This window comes from Budorcas taxicolor, chromosome X, assembly GCF_023091745.1.
Source record: "Budorcas taxicolor isolate Tak-1 chromosome X, Takin1.1, whole genome shotgun sequence".
NCBI classification, from domain to species: Eukaryota; Metazoa; Chordata; class Mammalia; order Artiodactyla; family Bovidae; genus Budorcas; species Budorcas taxicolor.
Genome location: NC_068935.1, coordinates 100,233,172 through 100,255,238, shown reverse-complemented (window position 1 = coordinate 100,255,238; position 22,067 = coordinate 100,233,172). Strand labels below are relative to the sequence as shown.

Genomic DNA, 22,067 nt, shown 5'->3' with positions numbered 1-22,067 from the left:
AATCCTATCAACAGTTCCCTCACAGTGTCACTTTCTCTCTTGCTCATCTGGGATTCCATCATCCATTTCTGTAATCACTTTCAGTATCTCTGATTCCTTGTGAGAAATCCTACAGGGAGCTCCATAAAATAGTTGTAGATTAGGGGAAGAATAGAGGTAGATACCAATGTAGATTTAAATGTCAAGCACATAACACTCTATTTGGTGGAAGAATATTTGAACTGGCTAACTATCTTTCCAATAAATCCTATCACCAAGTCTTCCTTCCGGTCCTCTGAGGCCCAGAGATGAAACTGCCATATTCCTCTCTTCTGTATCACCTGAACCAGATGAATTTATCTTTCTCAGCACCCACCACCGCTCAGAGAATTCACCTGTATGTAGCTGAATGTGCCTCCCTCTGCTTGGTGTGCCCTTCAAAGAAGGAAACATGAATTACCCATCTGTATATTCCCATGTCTAGCCCCATGCTTGGTAAATAGGGCCCTCAATAAGGGTTTATTGGATGAATGGATGAATCAACGAATTAACAAACGACTTCTTTTTTCTCCCCTGCAGAAACAACAAAATAAAACACGTTTGATGAAACGAGGATAACTCATCTGAGTTTATGCGTTTATGGGTGTTTATCATCACTACTTAACAAGGGCTATTTAATTTTAACAAGCATAGCATAAAAGGGCTATTCCAAAACAGCCAACTGTATCTTATAGGACTCCTAAACAAACCAAAATCTATCACAGGATTTGAATGCAAACTGGAAAGGAAATTAAAATGTAAAACATGAAACAGCTGTTTGATTAGCTTTTACAATAGACCTTGGACCCAGGCAATATTAATTTCTTATCTAGATGGGCAAAAATAATCATAGAAAATGGTTTGCCACAGGACTATTCTTTTTTCTTTTCTGTGCTGAAACACATAGAATGATTTAATTCATGATATCAAACTTCTAGAAGCACAGGATAATGGTATTCAAAAAATTTTTAAGCACTGTATAATATATAAATACCTAGTGAACAGTGGTAGGCATAAAGCATTCATTGCAAAAGTGGTTTGCCTGCATGTTATAGAGAGCAAGAAGAGCAAGAATTACATGCCACCACTGAAATTTTATGAAACTAAAGAACATTTACAAAACCTAGTACCTACAACTTCATTAAATTACAACTCTGAACTGGTGAAGATCCCTGGTTTTCTTTGTGTTGTGTCAAAGATGGAAAAATACTGGCTTCCTAGAGAAATAACTAAGAAGCCCATTATTAAAATTTTACCTTAAATTGACAAAACTTTCTTGGAGTAACAATTTTGTGATCATTACCAAATGCCTTAAAATGATTCCTAACACTTATGTCTAGGAATTTCCTAAAGAAGTAATCAGAATTATGCACTAAGGTTTAGGTACAAGGATATTCACAATAACTTTGTTTAAAATAGAAATTTGGAAACAACACAAATGTTCAGCAATCGAAGATTGGTAAATAAATACAATCTAATATAAAGTTATTAATATTGTATAGAAGAGAATTGAAGACATGGTTAAACATTCATAATATGTTGTTATTTGTGTTAAAAGGACTACCAGTGAGTATGGTAAATCCAGTAGATGATTTGCAAACAGAAAATACAGGTGACAATTGTAACAGTGGCTTTTTTGGTAGGCATCAATTATAGACTATTTTTGTTTTCTTTCTGCTCCTTTCTGTAATTTACACATTTTCACAATAAGTATGTATTATTCTTCAACTCACATTATTAAAACACATTCTTACCTCTCCAAAAAAAAACTCCTTAAGCTGTAAATAACCAAGAAGGAATGTGATTGCATCTTTCATTTACATCAGTGGCCTGTCTTTCTAAAAATTTTCGAGGGAACTTTGGTCATTAATTTGATGATTAACTCTTTACCCAAAGTTATCTGAAAGGGGGCTGTGTTGGATAACAAAATTTTTCCAAAGTTGCTTTAATGTAAAAAACTGGAAAATAACCCAAAAAGTAAGATAGAATTAAACATGATTATAAAGACACAATTTTTTCCCAGAAACACGACTGGGATCACAGGAATAAAAAAAAAAAAACACACAAAAGATGAGGTCAGGATTCCAAATTCACTATAAATGAATCATTGGAAATGTCTGCGAGATAAATTAAAAGGAGGGGGGGCTATTTAGGTTGGAAGGAGAGCAAATAAAACTAAATACCTAGAAGGACACTTGCAGCATTGTGCAATTCTGACAAACGTGTTTTTTTTTTAAGTTTATAACAAGTTTTTAAGACTGCTTGAGGTACAAGGTGCAAATGGATGCTTCTCAAAATGAATGAACATACAAGTCATTATATATATTAAAAGCAGTATTTACATGTCAATCCGAAACTCTCTAACTATCCCTTTCTCCCAGCCTTCTCCCCCATGTGTATTTAGTCGCTCAGTCGTGTCCAACTCTTTGTGGCCCCACGGACTGTAGCCCACCAGGCTCCTCTGTCTATGGAATATCACTGGAGTGAGTTGCCATTACCTATTCCAGGGAATCTTCCCGACCTAGGGGTCAAACCTTTTTCTCTTGTGTCTCCTGCACTGGCAGGCGGATTCTTCACCACTAGTGCCACTAGTTTCCTTCTCTAAGTGTGGGAGTCTGCTTCTGCTTTATAAATATGTTCATTTGCATCATTTTTTTAGATTAAATGTTGATGCTGATGGTGAGTCCAGAGTGAAAGTGACCCAGGTAAGAGATGACTAACATAAGATCAAGAATGTAAACTTCTGACTTTCAATGGAAATTAACCAGAATATGACATTTAAGATGCCATTAAACAGAGACTCTGGTAACATAACTAACATTTGAAAGGTCAAACTTTGACCTCGCTTTCTGATTTTGCCCTCTCTCACAAAACGACAGGTTTCAATGAAAACTCTTACATTACAAAATAGGATGAACTATTCACTTTGTGTTTGAGATTGCTCAAGATGTGTGTTTGTCATTTAGTAAGCTGGGTCACAACCCTTAGGGAGAAAATCTCTTTGATCTTATTTTTTCAAAAAAGGAAAATTTTAAATACAATCAAGTCCTTCCATTTCAACTATGAAACTTCAGGGGGAAAATACAAATTAATTTTTGTGATACCTCTTTTCTAGGTGTTTTCTCAGTAAAACCGAAGAACTTCTTCCCATTCTTGCCTCCCCTCACTTTCTCTTGCAATCTGCTTTGAGCTTCAGGATAACTCAGTTCATTATAATCAGCTAATCACCTCTCAACCTACTCCTGAATTACTACCCATCTCTTGGTTTCTTTGGCTCTAGGGCTGCCCTCTTTCACAACTGCCCATCTTATCTTTTTAGCAAAAACTGTCAATGCTTCCTTAGTTCCAACCACTGAAAAACGTAACAAATTCACTTTGCTTTTCAACATTTCATTGCTTGATCCTGCCCTCCTCCTTCCAAATTTATTACCCATATCTCCATAGCTTACTATCTTAGACTTATTACACTTTTTACCTTCTTATAAATAGAAATATCACCTGTAAACTGGAGCCTATGGCCTTATGATTTATATTATTCCTCCCATCTTGAAAGCCTCTCTTTCTCTACCAACCCCAAACCTTGACTGTTCTTCAGGAACTGTTCCAATTTCACACCTCTAAGAAGAACTTCTCCAATTCCTGGGGTCTTCTATGATTTACTTGGGTCCCACAGTACAGAACTCAATTATTCATTACTTCTAGTCATTTATTATTGCCTGTATGTGCTGGGCTTGTGTCTGAAATTGCATTTTAAGTTTTCTGAGAGTAAGAGCTTGTTCTTACAGAAGACTTTCTGTACCTCCCTTAAGTAAACTGACGACAATGACTTGATATCATGGCTTACACATCTTCATTTTCTGTAGTACTTTGTTTACTGAGTTAACCAAAGAGCCTGAACATGGATCTGTTTTGTAAACTTGAAAGTAAAAACAGTGCATTCAAAATGTTAGTTATTTTTATCTTCCACATAGCATCATTTGGTCAGGTTCTTGTTCCAACTGCCCTTTCTCCTAAAGCTGAGGGTTCATCCTCCAGAACAGGGACTTTATTCACTGGAAAACCAGATGCTGTCACTAGTAGATAAAACTAAAGATGCTTCCATCTTCAGTTATCAATGACTCTATTAGAGCAAAAATTTTTTTTTTTCTGCACCACATGCCATGCAGGATTTCTGTTCCCCTACCAGGGATTGGAGCCATGCCCCTCTGAAGCAAAAGCACAGAGTCCTAACCACTGGACCACCACGGAATTCCTTAGAACATGTTTTTAGCTCAGAAGAAATTTATGGGATTTGGATGGTCAAAGTCAGGAAAAAAATTTATACCATTATCAAGGGAATTACTGATTTCTAGTCAGTGAAAGTCACTCAGTCTTGTCCAACTCTTTGTGACCCCATGGAATAGTCCATGGAATTCTCCAGGCCAGAATACTGGAGTGGGTAGCCATTCCCTTCTCCAGGTGGTGGCTAAGTGGCTTCAGTTGTGTCTGACTCTGTGCAACCCCATAGACAGCAGCCCACCAGGCTCCTCTGTCCCTGGGATTCTTCAGGCAAGAATACTGGAGTGGGTTGCCATTTCCTTCTCCCATGCATGAAAGTGAAAATTGAACGTGAAGTCACTCAGTTGTGTCCAACTCTTCGAGACCCCATGGACTGTAGCCTACCAACCTCCTCCGTCCATGGGATTTTCCAGGCAAGAGTACTGGAGTGGGTTGCCATTGCCTTCTCCACTCCCTTCTTCAGGGGATCTTCTCAACCCAGGGATTGAACCCAGGTCTCCCACATTGCAGGCAGATTCTTTACCAGCTGAGCCACCAGGGAAGCCCCAAAATACTGGAGTGGGTAGTGTATCCCTTCTCCAGGGGATCTTCCTGACCCAGGAATCAAACCAGGGTCTCCTACAATGCAGGCAGAGCTACTGGAGACGTCCTTAAAAAGCTAAGCCCAAGAAGCTTGGGGCCCTTGCAAAATGATAATGCTGTATTTTCACATGAGGAAATTTCCAAAGTATTCTATTATGGGGACAAAAACCCTCATCCTGAATATGGCCTCTCCATTTGGCTCAGTTCTGGGGACCTAGAAGTGTATTCAGTCTTGTACATTTCCAAGATCCCCTCAGTTAAGCCCTGCCTGCTGACTTGTAAAAATAGCAGAGTTAACACTGGTTGAGCATCCCAGGAACATCACTCCACTTAATAAGTGAGTATCTGGAGGCTGAGGAAGTAGGTAACTAACCGAAGCTATACAGTTAGGGACACAGGTAGGATCTAAACCCAACTGTTAGGCTCCTAGGGTTTTTGCATTTAACTTCTGTGTTATCCTGCTTCCTTCAGGAAGTAAAAAGTTAGTCCCATCCTTCCAATAGATCTCTGGTTGTAAGGCTTACCTTCTCTGAGCCCAAAGCCTGAGAAGACCCACAATCTTGATCAAGGGATTCTATCAATTTAATTCAATTTCTGGAGGCTAAGGTGAGCTGGGTTCTTTGCTAAACACCAGAGATAGGGAGATACATTGTACAAAGTCTTTGATTTTGAGCAGCCTATGATCAGGTGAACGTTCACGGATGCTTAAACAAGTAATTTAAACAGGGTAAGTGAGATCCAGTAATAGACACACACATGGAACACTAAGACTATATGTATGAAGTGAAAGTGAAGTTGCTCAGTTGTGTCCGACTCTTTGTGACCCCATAGACTGAAGCCTACCAGGCTCCTCTGTCCATGGGATTTTCCAGGCAATAGTACTGGAGTGGATTGCCATTTCCTTCTCCAGGGGATCTTCCCAACCCAGGGCTCGAACCCGGGTCTCCCACATTGTAGACAGACGCTTTATCGTCTGAGCCACCAGGGAAATCAAGACTATATGTATAATGGCCATCAAATCCAAAGATGAAAGAATAAATCAGCTGCTTTAATGATTTATACATTTTTGTCAATAAATATACAGATGGGCTCTGACTCAAATTTACCCTGTGAACTTGATGAGATAATTTAGTTTCTAACTTATTTCTCTAATATTTTGGGCTTCGGTGGCATTTTCATGTTCTAGTGACACAATAAAGTCAATAAAATGTTCCAGTATCAAGCATTTCTCCAGATATCAGTAATGACAACAAATGTTGCTATCACCGAATTCTAATGTTTGTACATTTCTTTATTCTTGTCAAGATTCAAAGTCTATATGCACGTACCCTTAACTGATGTACACTGAATTAGAACTTCTGCATTTTAAATAACATTTAGAATTAGGTAATATTGAATTATTACAGGTGACAAGGTCATAGTATAATGTCACTTGGGACACCTGGGACAAATGAAATGTGTACAGTAGCATGTCACTCTGATTTGGAACTCACACTAACTTTAGTTTCATCTTTGGATTTGATAGCCATTATATGTATAGTCTTAGCACCTGGGACAAACTAACTTTTAGAATGAGTTCCTCCTCCTGGAGGAGGTGGCTAGTGGCTTAGTGGCTATGCATGTACATGTGCCAACACACACACATACACACACACACACACACACACACACACACACACTCATGGAATATTGTTTTATAACAGGGCTGTGTTTCACAGCCCTACTTTCTTGGCTTGTAAATGATTTACCAACACAGATGATGTAAGAAACGTAGCAGCTAAACTGAAAGAAAAATCTGAAATTCTAATTAATTTTTGTATATAGTTAAGAGGTAAATATGTCAGAGAGTCTAAACACAGAACAGATTTCTACACTAAGAGTTTGAATTCATTTGGTGCCTGGCAGATGCTAATATTAAGATCACCTCACTGTTACTCAATTTAACATACAGACAGCACTCAAAATGCTGACTCTTCTATTATTATTAAATAATTAATATTATTCGAGATAAATAATAATCCCATTTATTATTTCTTATAATTAAGACGGGTATCAGGTGGCTGAAATGAAGACCAGATCAGAAAGGGAATAGCAGCCAGGCTGGGGTAGTGATGAAATACATATCGAGGGCTTTGAAAATTTCTTCTGATAAGGAACACAATGAGTTTGGTGGCTCTGAAGCCCAGGATAAGCCTGAGTTCTCAGACTCCTCATTGGAGGGACTGAAGGGATGGGGGTGGGGCAGGATGAGGTCGGAATGATGCTTGTATGGATCCTGTAGTCACAGCATCCATATAAATGCTTATAAATGCCTCACAGCAAGAAAAATGACTGGTCAGTAAAGAGGAAGACGTGATTACAGAGATGCCTGCTTCTGCTCCCACAGATTAAAAAACCCTAGAAGCTAAAAAAAGGATGTCTTTTCCAAAAAGACAAGTTGTCTTTTTAATACAAGCTGTCGCCATAATGGCCTCTTGTGTACAGTCCTTTATGTGCATTCTTTCTATTCCTAGCAACAAGCTCTCGGCCAATAACGGCACTGGGAATCTCATTTTAAAAGGCAGCTGAAGAACAGAGAGGTGAGGGAAATTTTAAGGTGACACAATAGCTAAGTATAGGAAACAGAATTCATAACGAGTCTGTTTGACGTCTGACCTATGTTCTTTTAACATTGCATACTGCCTCTTTATAGCCCGTCTTTGGGATATACACATTTCTAAGCACTTCCATCCAATTACCATTTCTTAGAACATTCAGGTGGGTTATAGGCATCCAGGGAAGTTCTCCATCTTTCTTCATTAAAGGTGAGGCGGGGGCTTTGCCATTAACACACAGGCCTAATCTGCCTATCACATCCCTCAACTCATGATCCCCTGTGGGCCCTCTCTGATGCACCCTGCCTAGGCCAGTCCCTCCAGCCTGCAGCAGGCTTGCCCCCTGGCCCTTCTGGCTGGACAGATCACCTTCCAGGTTGACTCTTCAAGGCTGTCAGCCCAGTGTCTGCCACCCTCAGATGGCCAGATCACTTCTCTCAAGCCTGGGAAAAAAAATCTCCTTTCTGTTTCAAGTTTCCCTTTTTTAGCTTTTATTTTGAGGCTTGAGCAAGAGCCATTCAGAATTGCAAAAGATAGTTTCCATGGTTCTACCAAACCAAACATTAAAATCGAGACTTGGAACAGAAGCTGTATGCTGTTGTCCAGCTCCATGTGGGAAATGCCATTACTCTGCCAAGTCCCCAGAGATGACCTGCTCCTTGGGTGAAAGAGATGTCAGCAGGTGCGCGTTTATATGCCACACGCATTTCCCAAAACAAAAAGCTGTTCTACAGTCGCCTTGGAATTTTTCAAACACTAAAAAAAAAAAAAAAAAAAAAAGGTTATATATTAACCATCCGTACCCCCAGTCCATCTCTACTTTAGCCAAAGGGAGTGATTAAAATTTGCTGACAGCTTCGAACACTATCAGAGAACTACCAGAATGGCCCAAGTTTAATAATTAACAAAGTTAACTGAGTCAGTCACCAACTAATCCTAAAATTCTGATTTTACCATTTTTCCCTTACTCAATAAGATTTGGCAGGACATGCAAAAGGGTCAGGAGTAAGTGGATGTGAATTTCAGATGCAATCAACTGCTGTTTTGTGGGGATAATGTTAAAGTTTGTTCATTTAACACATTTATTGAGTGCTAACTAGGCCAGGCAGAGCTCTGGAGCTGGAGTTTGGGGGTTCTCCAGGAGACATAGAAACACTTCCCAGGGCTCCAGGGGCCTACAGTGTAGTGGCGGAGAAAATGATTGAACAAGAAATGACACTAAAATGTGAACAATTAAAAACTCAAGGAAAAGAACAAGACGGCAGAGGAGAGTTAAACAAAGGCATCTCAACCCATTTGGAGGGATTTGGGAAGGCTGCCCCCGGTAAATGACATATGAGCTAAGATTTGAGATTAACTAAGTGTTTTTCTGGAGAAGGCAATGGCACCCCACTCCAGTACTCTTGCCTATAAAATCCCATGGATGGAGGAGCCTGGTAGGCTGCAGTCCATGGGGTCGCTCAGAGTTGGACACGACTGAGAGACTTCACTTTCACTTCACTTTCATGCATTGGAGAAGGAAATGGCAACCCACTCCAGTGTTCTTGCCCGGAGAATCCCAGGGACGGGGGAGCCCGGTGGGCTGCCGTCTATGGGGTCGCACAGAGTTGGACACGACTGAAGCGACTTAGCAGCACCAAGTGTTTTTCAGTTTCTCAGTTTCCTCATCTCTCTCATCAAACTATAAAGACTGAAATATCTTCCTCCCAGTGGAGGAGGTGAGCACCCCCTCAACCAGTTCTGTTCTAGGCATCCTCTCTTCTCTCTCAACTCTTGGTTTGGGTCATTTCACAGACTTCAGGGGCTTCAACTAAAACGTCTCTGTCACACAAATCTGTCAGCCCAACCTGTTCTTTGCACTCGCAGCTGCTAGCCATCTCTCCCTGGGTGTTCTATCAGCACCTTCAATTCTAGATGCTCCATCTTTCCCCAAACCTGCTCTTCTGCACATTCCTCTTTTTGTACATCATATTCCTGTCACTTGACATATCACTTTGTGAATGAAAATTCATTAGTGGCTATTCATTGACCGCATGTGTGCTAAGTCACTCAAGTCATGTCTGACTCTTTGTGACCCTATCCTCTGTCCATGGGATTCTCCAGGCAAGAATGCTGGAGTGGGTTGCCATGCTCTCCTCCAGAAGATCTTCCTGACCCAGGGATCGAATGTGCATCTCTTATGTCTCCTGCATTGGCAGGTGGGTTCTTTACCACTAGCGCCACCTGGGAAGCCCCCAAAATTAGCCACTCAGTCCTGTCTAACTCTTTGTGTCCAAATGCACTGTAGCCCGCCAGGCTCCTCTGTCCATGGGATTTCCTAGGTAAGAATACTAGAGTGGGAAGCCATTCCCTTCTCCAGGGAATCTTCCTGACCCAGGGATTGAACCTGGGTCTCCTGCATTGTAGGTGGATTCTGTGCCATCTGATCCACCAGGGAGCTAAATCTTTGGGTGATGACATACAAGGCTACAACTCATCCCAACCCACCTTTGTAGCTTGGTCTCCCACAGGTCCCCCTCAATTCTCCACACTGAAGTTCTTTTTTTTTTTTTTTAAGAATTTTTCCTGTGGACCATTTTTAAAGTCTTAATTAAATTTGTTACAACATTGCTTCTGTTTTATGTTTTGGGTTTTTTTGCCTTGAGGCATGTAGGATCTTAGCTCCCCGATCAAGGATTGAACCTGCAACCCCCTGCATTGGAAGGACAAGTCTTAAACCATTGAAACACTAAGGAAGTCCCTGTGCTAAAGTTCTTATCTTTCCTAAGCATGAGAATATCTCACATATTTGTGATTTAAGCTATTCTTTAGCTTCAGATACTTTCTTCATCCAGTCTCCTGGTGAATTCATATCCATTCCTTAAGATCTACTTCACCATCCTTGTGAAGTCTGCTTGGATATTCTCAGGCAGAGTTCAACATTCACCTAGAGGTCAACATTCACCTTTCCTATAACCTTCAGTAGGAGGTCCTATGAAAAGGTATATATTGTAGGTCATTAGTATCACTCGTTCACGACTCTGCCTCCCACATCAGCTTGTGAGTACCCCAGGGGCAATGGCTCTGACTAATTCATCTTTCCTTCCCTTTGGGATAGGATGCGGGACAGGAAGCAAATGTTCCTTGAATGAATGGATAATGAACTAATGAATGGACCTCTCTTGTGGCACCTACCACTTTCTACCTTGTATTGTCTTTGTCTGGATACTGCATCTCTTTTCCTAGACTGATAAATCTTCCGGGACAAGAAAAATGTGATCTAGTTTTGCATCATCAACCACAGCCTGCCCTAATGTGTACTGTTTGAATAAATGAGCAAAACTCTTGTAATCTCTTGTGTCATACATACATCAGACTTTGCAAAGCCATTTTCACACACATTGCTTCATCTACCTTTTAGAATGATGTTGTAATCTAGCTATGACTAGTTGGTGTTATCCTCACAAAGCAGATAAAGCAATTGAGTAAGGCCTTGGAACCCTGCTTTCTCAGTTTTTAGAATAATGCTTATTCCATGTGACATTCTTGAGAAAAGGCAGATCTACTCACCAGCCCCTTGTTTGGAGAGTTTGGGAGTCAAAAGCAGAGATTCACCACTGCTGTAAAAAATAGCTAAACCCTTATCTATCTTTCCAGTATGAGTCTTACATGAATAATTTGAGTAAGAGTGAAGGTTTGAAGAATGAATCAGAAAAAACAAAATAAAGGGAGAAATGAAAAATTGGAACATGTTAGACACAGTTTGGGTAAGAAAAGGACTCTGAAGGTCTAGAAAGAGAGGTTTCCTCTTCTATAAGATGGGAGTGCTGTGCAAGGCAGCATGGACACACACCGAGTTCCTCTAGGAGAGATGATGTCTAAAATACTGAATGAAAATGGAATCTATATAGCCAAAGCCCACCACAGCATGCTGTTGTACTTAAAGCATCTGTAGCCTTGTGCACAGAGCCTGGCATGGGTGAGCCCGGGGAGCGGGTGGGGGACCTGGAAAACAGAAGGGATAGCCTGAGGTCTGACTCAAAGGTGAGGAAAGCTGGAATGGAGGCATGGCATCCAACATCCAGCACCTTGCTTTCTTCACCTGCCACAAGAGAATCTGAGGGCCTCTGACCTGCCCTCCCCCCAGGGAGCAAGTTGGAGGCCGGCTCCTGATGTCTGGTTAGGGCACATCTTAGTCAACACAGTGGTGGATTTTGGAGGTGTCCTCATTATTGCTCAAGTACCAGGAGGTCCTGGAGGTCGGACCAAAGCATTCTCAGGGGTCTGTGAGACAGGCTGTTCTGGTAGCATCACTTAATATTCCACTGACCCCTCCCCATAGGATCTGCCTGACTCTCTTCAGAGGGTGGGTTCCCCAGCTGACCCCATCCATCTTCTGGCGTCTGTTTCTCGAGGCCCAGTCCCACTTCCCTTCCTCGTGTCTATGAGGGTACTTTCTGTCCCCCATCCTATCTAAGCCTTTTGGCCACCCTCCACTGACTGTGTGTGGGGAGTGGGGGAGGAGAAGAAGGGGCAGAAGGAGAGGAGACATTCGACAAGAAGGCATTTGACAAGAAGGCCCTGCAGCCACAGGTAGACCCATGGCAATCGTGTAATCAGAAAGAATCGGGGTCAAAAGGGTCGATACCCCAGGGTCCAATCCCTTCTTTTTGAACCGGAAGCAGTTCAAGGTCGTTTTCCTGGTTCCAGAATAACAACACGTCGTGGTCCATGCCTGCTCCGGGTGAGGGTATAGTGTCCAGGTCGGGCTGGAGCAAAAGGACTGACCTTCACTTGGGGCAAGCGACTGACCTTTATGCCACCCCCTAGTGTCCCAGGGACGGGGGAGCCTGGTGGGCTGCCGTCTATGGGGTCGCACAGAGTCGGACACGACTGAAGTGACTTAGCAGCAGCAGGAAGAGTCTCTCCCCTGCCCGTTTTCTCACCACCCCCCTCTCTCCCCGCCCCCCGGCGCTTTGAAAATTCCAGCAGTCTCAGGCTTGGCAGCTGTCCGGGGCAGAAGTTCAAAGTCTAGCCCCAGACCTTCAAAAGACATCCTCCAGCTTCTGTCCGGGGAGGGGAGGGGGCCACCAGATCCTTCTCCCCCTGAGGGAGGATGCTGTGTGCGACGCTTGGGACCCTCTCGATCCCCTCCTGCGCGCGGAGAGTCTAGGGGCTCCGGGGGACACCCCGCCGCACGGCCGCCCCGCGTGCCTCCCGGAGCGGCCACTTGTCGGAGCCCGGGGAGGGGGAAAGAGGGCGCGCAGCCGCCACTGACCTGAGATGCCGCCCCCCACCACGACCACGTCGCATTTGCTGCTCATGTTGCTCGCCCCTCTCCGGGCCACCCGGGTGCCTGCTGCTTCGGTGTCTGGATCTCGGCCCCCGCCCGCAGCGCTGCCCCCGCGCACTAGCGCCTCCGCCGAGCGCCTATATTGGCGGCCCAGCGCTTCGGGTCGCGGAGCCCCGCCCGCCCGCCCGCCTACGCGCCGGCGGGGCTGGAGCGCACCGCCCCCCTTCCCGCCCGGAGGTCTGCGGCTCAAATCTGGGGAGGGTGGACGCCAGGGCAGAAAGGTTACCCAGGGCCCCCAAGAGTCCATCCCCGGGGCCACCACTCCCTGTTGGCCTTATGCACTGCGCGGTATTTTCCCATCAGCTTCCCGGGTGCGCTGTTCAGCTCGGGGACTGGGAGGATGGCAGGTCGGGATGTCCTCCTCCAACACCTCAAATGACTCCCTGGAATGGAGCTGTAGAGAAGGGCAAACATAATGTGAAGGCTTTTCTGGTACCAGGCACCGTCCTCAGCATTTTACATGCATAATTCCAGTTAAACCTTACAACAACCCATTTTATGGATGAGGAAAGTGAGATAAAGTCGTTAAGGAGGGGCAAAGACAAGAGAAAGAGTCAGAAATAACAATTTCCTGAGGGCCAGGAAGATTCCAAGCCCTACGTTGATCTGCTACCCAGGACTGTCATTATCTTGGCATTGTACTTGAATGGGAAATAGATGGGGAGAGAACGAAAACAGTGACGGACTTTATTTTCTTGGGCTCGAAAGTCACTGCAGATGGTGACTGAAGCCATGAGATTAAAAGATGCTTGCTCCTTGGAAGAAAAGCTATGATCAACCTACACAGCATATTAAAAAGCAGAGACATTACTTTGCCAACAACAGTCCATCTAGTCAAAGCTATGGTTTTTCCAGTAGTCATGTATGGATGTGAAAGTTGGACCATATAGCTGAGTGCCGAAGAATCGATGCTTTTTCTTTTGTATAGCAGAGTTTTATTAAAGTATAAAAAGGGACAGAGAAAGCTTCTGACATAGACATCAGAAGGGGGACAGAGAGTGCCCCCTTCACTAGTGTTAGCAAGGGAGTTATATACTTTTTAATTAATTATTACAATAAATCAAAAGAATGTCTCAAAGTTGTAAAGATCTTACTAGATCCACTCTCATAATTTACATTTTAAGATAACAGGATTAGCCAGAAGGTTCTCAGGAGGAGAAACTGTCCTCAAGCAGGATCTGTTGTTGTTATATAATCCTTAGTACAGAGTTCAAACTGAGTTATTTGTTATGTAATCATCAGTTCCAGGCTTAAAGAAAAAAACATTTTATGTGACTAAGACTAAGGAATGTAGAGGGAAAAAAAAAAAAGATGTTTGCCCTTTCCTCCTCCTTGAGAATTCCAGACCCCTATCTCCTCCTCAAGAACCCCAGACCCCTTTCTCCTTGAGGACCCTGGACTTCTTATCAACCTGGCTAGGAACTGACTCTCTCATTTCTCCCTTTTCTTTTAGGAGAATTATGTTGAAAATGGAAAGGGGGATCGTTCTCATTCCATAACTACTTCCTGCTGTTGAAGGGCATCATCCCAAAATTGTTGAGGCAACATGTTCTCCTAAACCTCATATTGAGGGTTTCTGATCCAGAGGCCCCAAGTAATAGTTGGAGGAGGCTATGACACTCGTAGGAGCCTGGACAACCATTTGTAACCTAAAAGCCTTCACACAGTTAGAAACAAACCCCATTATATAGTTACAGATGTAAGGTGAAATAGTGATTAAATCAAGTTAAAACAGGAATGATGCTAAAGTTGAAACTCCAGTACTTTGACCACCTCATGTGAAGAGCTGACTCATTGGAAAAGACTTTGATGTTGGGAGGGATTGGGGGTAGGAGGAGAAAGGGACGACAGAGGATGAGATGGCTGGATGGCATCACTGACTCGATGGACATGAATCTGAGTGAACTCAGGGAGTTGGTGATGGACAGGGAGGCCTGGCGTGCTGCGATTCATGGGGTCGCAAAGAGTCGGACACAACTGAGCGACTGAACTGAACTGAACTGAAAACCTAATCAAAATTAAAAGTTACATTATGTCCATAGTTACATCAGTCCATCTTAAGATTGTTAGATGTCATCAGATCAAGAAGAGGTGTCACATATGATTGTTGTTGGTAAAGGTATTCGCAGAGCTGAAGAAAGTCCTTTCCTTGAAGTGGAGAAACCCACCATGGGAAGCCTTCAATTGATGAGGAGGTTGAAAAGCTGAAAGCTGACTCAAATAGTTAGTTCTAAGGTTTTAGGACAGTCCCTTCTTCTTAGGGGTAGTTCAAGCCCTCATTAAAGCTATAGGTAAAGCTTTAAACTATCTTGTGTTTCCTGAATTAGCTTACACGGATGTCTTTTAATAATGTCATTAGCCTTTTCAACTTTTTCTGAAGATTGGGGTTTTCAGAAACAGTGTAAGTGCTATTCTATTCCTAGAGCTTTCAATACCCCTTGAATTATAGCAGCTTTAAAAGTGGAGCATCTTTGCTCTGAACTTTAGAGTTTAAGATCCCACTTACATCAAGAGAAGTCAGTACAGTAAAATTTTGCCCATTAGTAAACTTATGAGCTTTAAGCATTAGCAAAACAATAGTAACAATCACCCTTAAGCAAGGTGGCCATAGCCTGTTTTTTTTTTTTTTTTTTTTTTCCCAGTAACAAACAAACTCTGATCCTGTGGGCAAGCTCAAAGTGGGAGCCTGCAAGAGAGCAGTTTGAAGAGCCTTAAAAGCCTTTTGAGTCTCTGGGGACCAAACCAGCTAGTGGGTTTGCACCTGCTGAGTCTCAGTTAAAAGTTTATATAAAGGCTGGACAAGTCCCTATAACCTGGAATCCAAATGCGGCAATAGTCTGTAATGCCCAAGAATCCTCTCAATTGTTTTAAAATCATAGGTAGAGGATGATCTAATATAGGTTTAACTCTAGAAAGCATCCTTCAAATAAATGATTAAAAAATATTTGGCTTGTTTAGGAATTTCAGACAATAAAGCATAAGGATTAGACACTTATTATTTGTATATCTTGAACAAGTCTCCACTTATCATTTGACTTTTTTACACCCAAAATAGGAGTGTTGTATGGACTGTTACAGGGAATTAATAATCCCTGTTCCTTTAAATTTTCAATGATTGGTTTTAACCTTTCCTTAACACTTCAGGCTTTAATGGATACTGCTTTTAATGTGAAAATAAGTGAGGATCATTGAGCTTGATAACAACAGAAACAGTATTTTGTGCTTGACCCACAGTTTTTCCATCAGCCCACACTTTAGGATTTAAATTTTGTTCAATTAAAAGAGCAGGTTCCATATTTATGAAAACAGAGGCCTGGACCTTGCTCAGTATATCCCTACCCAGAAGGGATGAGGGAGACTCTGGCAAGGTTAGAAACTTGAGAAAATAGCACAGAGTCCCAATTTCAGGTTAAAGGATGACTGAAATAATAGCATTTGGGTTGTCCAGACAGCCTCATTATGGTGGTGGATCAGGAGGAAAGCAAACCAGGGGCTTCAGTGAGCAGAAAGTTGCCCCAGTGTCCAAAAGAAAATTGACGGGGCCCTGATAGGCCCTCCACAGTTATTAATACCTGGAGTTCCTCAGGTGTTATTAGAATAAGGGCTTGTGTGGGGACCCCTGGGCACCTTCAGTCCCAATTGTCTTGAGATTCCACCTTTGGGGCCTACACCTCGGAGGGCAGTCTCTTCTCCAGTATGGTCCTTTGCAGACTTGACATGGAGCCAGGGGCAGCTTATAGATGCCTGAGGGCAATCTTGCTTGAGATGCCCCCCTTTTCCACAGTAATAACAAGTCCATCCCTTTTCAACTGTGTTCCTCTGGACATTTTTCCTCAGGCTGTTTCAGATCAGATCTAACTGTCATTGTTGGGGCTTCAGTCTTTTGTCTGGTTCTTTTTTCCTCCTTGTTTTCTCTACCATAATATACTGTCTGGGCCAGCTATAACAGTTTTTTAAAAGACTGATTTGGTCCAAACTCTTGTTTTTGTAACGTACAGCAAGTATTTGGAGCCAACTGAGTGATCTATCTTTTAAGATCATTTCTCCCTCTGAACTTTTGGGATCAACATCAGTAAACTTGCAGAGAGCCTCATGTAGTCTACCTAGGCATTTACCAGGAGTTTCTTCTCTCCCTGTTCTATGTTAACCAACTTAGCATAGTCTAAAATCTCAGGATGTGCACTCACGTGAGTCCTTCAAGACTACACCTGACAAACTGGCTCGTTATAGGAACTGCTTGGCTCCCAGTAGGGAGGAGGACTATTTTGTGTTTCCTCTTTCCCCTTATCTCACGTTCAAGCCATTCATCTCCAAAAGTAGTAGCTTCTCCCAAAACTCAAGTTTTCGAGTCAGGAGTCAGTGTCTGTCCCAAGTAAGTCTCTCTCCAAGTAAGGTCATAATGTAAAGTTAGTACCGTAAAGTCTCTGTGTACTTTTTGGATCCTCTCGATAGTCTCAACCATAATATTTCTACTGAGACTGAGGCAATCCCTCCTGGAAGGGTGCCCTTATTCTCAGTCTGTTCAGTTGGGAGCCCCAGATACAGGGGCAAAGTAAGAGAACAGGAGGCTGCTGAAGGTTTCACACCCAAATTTGCATCCTAAAGACATAAGTCTTGCATGTCTCACAGAGAAATAAAGAGCAACACATATGGCACTTGTACCCATTTCTCTTGTTTTCTACAGAACTGGTCTAGTTGTAAAACAGTAATAACTGAGATCCTTCAACAGGTCAGCATTCCCCATCTTCCAAAGGATATCGTGGCCATTCAGTATCACAGAAGATCAGGCGTGTCTTTTTAAATTCTGGGGATCAAACTTGTCCCAGTTTTTTTTTTAATACATTGTAAAAGAGTGGTTCTGAAACTATTAGCTCCCATCTGTAAGAGACAAAAAAGTGGCATCCACAGCTGTGGCTTCTTTCCACCGGAGGCATCCCTCCCTGCTCTACATGGGGGTGGAGACAGACTTTCCACTGAAGCTTTCCTCCCTGGTTGGACTTAGTCTGTCCCTTACCGATGCAGGCGCCTTACTTGTCCCTCTCAGTTCTACCATCGAGGCAGGGTGGAGATGCACCAGAGGTAGACCTGATGGCATCCCCAATTGATTTAGTTTCATACCACCAAGACCTTCAATTTGATTTGTTCTTTTCTCTGATGCCACCCAGAGTGTAACAGAGTAGCTTTCCCAGAAATGTTTCCTAAGCCAGGCCTACTAGGGGAAGCATCCATCTTTATGTGTGTCTGTGAACATTCCTGAGTACAGTCCTGACCACAGTAGAAGCGGGGAGTCATAAAGAGATGAACAACAACCAAGATGTCCCTTCTCTGAGAGTTGCCACACCAGCATATGTGATAGCAAAAGAATTAGTGAAGGGTCATCCATGGAGGAAAAAGTGATTTTTCATCCTCAAACTATTAGCGCCAATCCTTTCAGTTCATTTCCACAGATTCCACAAAAGGATTATCTAAGGAGTTGAGACAAATGCAACCAGAGAGCCTCCTCTGATCCACTAACAGCACCACCAAGGGAAGAAGCCAGCTGTACCTCCAATCTGGAATTCTCCACCTATATTCTTAGAAACCTCATGCTATCTAGCAGTGCATCCATCCATATAGTTTGGAGGCACAGCTATGACAAGGACTCACTTTCAGGTCGCTGGCCCCTGAGGTAGGCAGCCAAGAGAAATGCTGCTGAAGCTAGAATTCCACCTCATTCCCAAACATGCTCCTAGCAAATCCGGGTGTCACATGACTATTCCAAGCTTGAGGTCTAAGAAAAAGTACACAGTAATGGCATGGATCACAAGTTCCTCAGAAATCTATGATCTGACGGATTTGGTTAGTACTTCTAATTCCCCACACAATTATGAAATGGTCAGAGACCAGGAAAAGATGACCAAGAAAGGAAAGTCCACTTGCTTTGCCCATTTCTGGCTGCTCCCCCCACAGGGATGTTGGGGGTCTCTTGGCATTGGCAGGTCTGTATAAACCCCCAACAAGGCTCCCCTTTTTGGGACTGCCTTCAGTTATTAGGAGGGCTTCCCTTGTAGCTCAGTTGGTAAAGAATCTGCCTGCAGTGCAGAAGACCCGGGTTCAACTCTCGGGTTGGGAAGATCCCCTGGAGAAGGAAATGGCAACCCACTCCAGTATCCTTGCCTGGAAAATCTCATGGACAGAGGGCTGCAGTCCACGGGGTCTCAAAGATTCAGGCACGACCGAGCAACTAACACTTACTCAGTCATTAGGAGGCACTGCAAAACCGCAGAGCAGGACTCATCACTTGCTTCACACAGGGCATGTTATTCATTCACACAAAAACACTGTAGAGTTAGTAAAGTAACGCAGAAAAATGTATATAATGAGAAAGCAGAGAGGCTAGAGCTCTGAGTGTTCTTACCTTGTCCTGAAGACCCCAGTTAAGCCCCCAAGATGATAGCTTATGGTGAACGGTTTCCGATTTGTGATCTCCGAAGAAGATTTAACTTCAGGACAGGGACCAGGCTTGATCACTCAAGAGCTTTTGTATAGCAGAGTTTTATTAAAGCATAAAAAGAGACAGAAAGCTTCTGACATAGACATCAGAAGGGGGACAGAGAGTGTCCCAAATTGATGCTTTTGAACTGTGATATTGGAGAAGACTCTTGAGAGTCCCTTGGACTGCAAAGAGATCCAACCAGTCCATCCTAAAGGAAATCAGTCCTGAATATGCATTGGAAGGACTGATGCTGAAGCTGAAACTCCAATACTTTGGGCACCTGATGCGAAAACCTGACTCACTAGAAAAGACACTGATGCTTGGAAAGATTGAAGGCAAGAGGAGAAGGGGATGATAGAGAATGAGATGGTTGGACGGCATCACTGACTGGATGGACATGAGTTTGAGTAAGCTCCAGGAGTTGGTGATGGACGGGGAAGCCTGGCATGCTGCATTCCATGGGTTTGCAAAGAGTCAGACATGACTGAGCAACAGAACTGAACTGAACTGAACTTGAATGGGATCCTTAATCCTGCTCATGGGCTTCCCAGGTGGTTCGATGGAAAAGAATCCACCTGCCAGTGTAGGAGACACATGAGACATGGGTTTGATCCCTGGGTTGGGGAGATTCCCTGGAAAAGGAAATGGCAACCCACCCCAGCATTCTTGCCTGGAGAATCCCATGGACAGAGGAGTCTGGCGGGCTACAGTCCACGGGGTTGCAAAGAGTTGGACACAATTGAAGCGACTGAGCATGGCACAAACCCCGCTCATCCTCCTTCTGGATACCCACTCTGTCCCCATTCTCCCTGCCCTGAAGCCCCCAGTGAACTCACACAGGCTCTTCCCTAGTATTGCAAATGCAACACATAAAGGTTATCTTAAAATTCTCATGTTTGCAAGTGATCAAAACAGACAACCGCTCCCAGAGCAACCCAGTGTGTCCCCTCTGGGAGCTGCTGAGGCAGGAGCCCAGGAAATTGGTGATGTCCAGGCAAGACTTTGGAGGGGCACAGTGGAATTCAGAGCCTGCCCTGAAGCAGCAAGGGGGAATTAGCTATGAGCCTGGGATATGCCAAAGTAGGGTGATTCAGCAAGATGACAGGTGTTTAAGCTGAAGTAGTAAAATAGAGGTTTTCAGTGGTTTCAAGTGGTTTTCAGACCACTTGAAAAGCCACCTTGAGAACCAAAAACAGAAAGAAGCAGTGTAGGGTGGCTTTTCAAGAACTAATTGAGAAGTTCTTCTGTTCAGAATAGGGAAGCTGGGGGCCTGGTAAGGGGCTGGCTCCAGGTCTGGTGAATTGATGAGAGCCTGAAGTGAGCCCCTATCTTATCACACCCCAGTCCCTATATCCACTTGCTGCCAAAGAATCCTGAGTTTCTTCTGACCTCAGACTTGCTGTTGTTCACTTGTTCAGTCATGTGTCTCTTTGCGACCCCATGGACTCTAGCACATCAGGCTTCCCTGTCCTTCAGTAATCCCTGGATTTTGCTCAAACTCATGTCGATTGAGTCGGTGATGCCATCCAACCATCTCATCCTCTGTCATCCCCTTTTCCTCCTGCCCTCAATCTTTCCAGCATCAGGGTCTTTTCAAATGAGTCAGCTCTTTACATCAGGTGGCCAAAGTATTGGAGCTTCAGCTTCAGCATCAGTCCTTCCAATGAATATTCAGGGTTGATTTCCTTTAGGATGGACTGGTTTGATCTCCTTGCTGTCCAAGAGACTCTCAAGATTCTTCTCCAACACCACAGTTTGAAAGCATTAATAACAACAGTGAAATATTAACAAGGAATAAAATTGTGGGAAGCATTGTATGTATGTGTGTGTGCAAGCATGTTTCTCTTCCCAAGTAGATAATAAATTCCTACAGGAAGAGATCATGTGTTATCTTTTATTCATCCATTCCAAAACAATTTGTTGAGCACCAACTTTGCGTCAGTCACTGTTATGCTAATCCTGCTGCTGCTGCTAAGCCACTTCAGTCGTGTTCAACTCTGTGTGACCCCATAGACGGCAGCCCACCAGGCTCCCCCGTCCCTGGGTTTCTCCAGGCAAGAACACTGGAGTGGGTTGCCATTTCCTTCTCCAATGCATGAAAGTGAAAAGTGAAAAGTGAAATTGAAGTCGCTCAGTTGTGTCCAACCCTCAGCGACCCCATGGACTGCAGCCTTCCAGGCTCCTACATCCATGGGATTTTCCAGGCAAGAGTACTGGAGTGGGGTGCCATTGCCTTCTCCAATGCTAATCCTAGGAAAAACCAAACATGAAAACAGACAATTACCATGAGCCTAATTCATGTTCCAATAGATATGATCCTCAGCATCTATAACCAAGAAGCACAGAAGAATGCTGTTTGCCCTGAGCAGTGTTTATCTGCCTTTTCCAACTTGATGAAATCTGTGTTTCTTTCATCAATTAAAATGAACTTACTTTCTTTTCATTTTTTTATTAGAAGCCTGCCAAAGAGATAAACTGTCCTTATTACTTCTTTCTTGCTGTCTGACTTTTCATTAACAGATATCTCAGTGAGTCTCCTATGATGCTACAGGAGGTTTCAATAAAGAGGCAGACTGTGCAGAGCAGAATTCACCAGATATTATCTACGTTGTACATTTCACTTTTTTTGAATGCTGAAAGCTTGACAAGGGATAGAAAATTTGTTTTAAAATTAGATCCTCTAGAGTTCACCAGTTTCTTTTCCCCAACTTCTCTGTTAATCTTTTTTTGAAACATAGATGAAAGGGTCTCAGCCATGCCTTCTCTGTAACAATGTTAAATAAGAATT

General features: G+C 43.3%; 1 protein-coding gene across 1 annotated transcript in view; it reads right to left on the bottom strand.

Annotated features, from left to right (window-relative positions):
* MAOB (monoamine oxidase B) overlaps positions 1 to 13,051 on the bottom strand; it is a 119,918-nt gene extending 106,867 nt beyond the window's left edge. The window contains exon 1 of the mRNA XM_052662936.1: positions 12,730 to 13,051. Coding sequence (XP_052518896.1) covers positions 12,730 to 13,051 — 322 coding nt within the window. The remainder of the gene's footprint in view (positions 1 to 12,729) is intronic.
* Between the last annotated feature and the right edge of the window lie 9,016 nt (positions 13,052 to 22,067).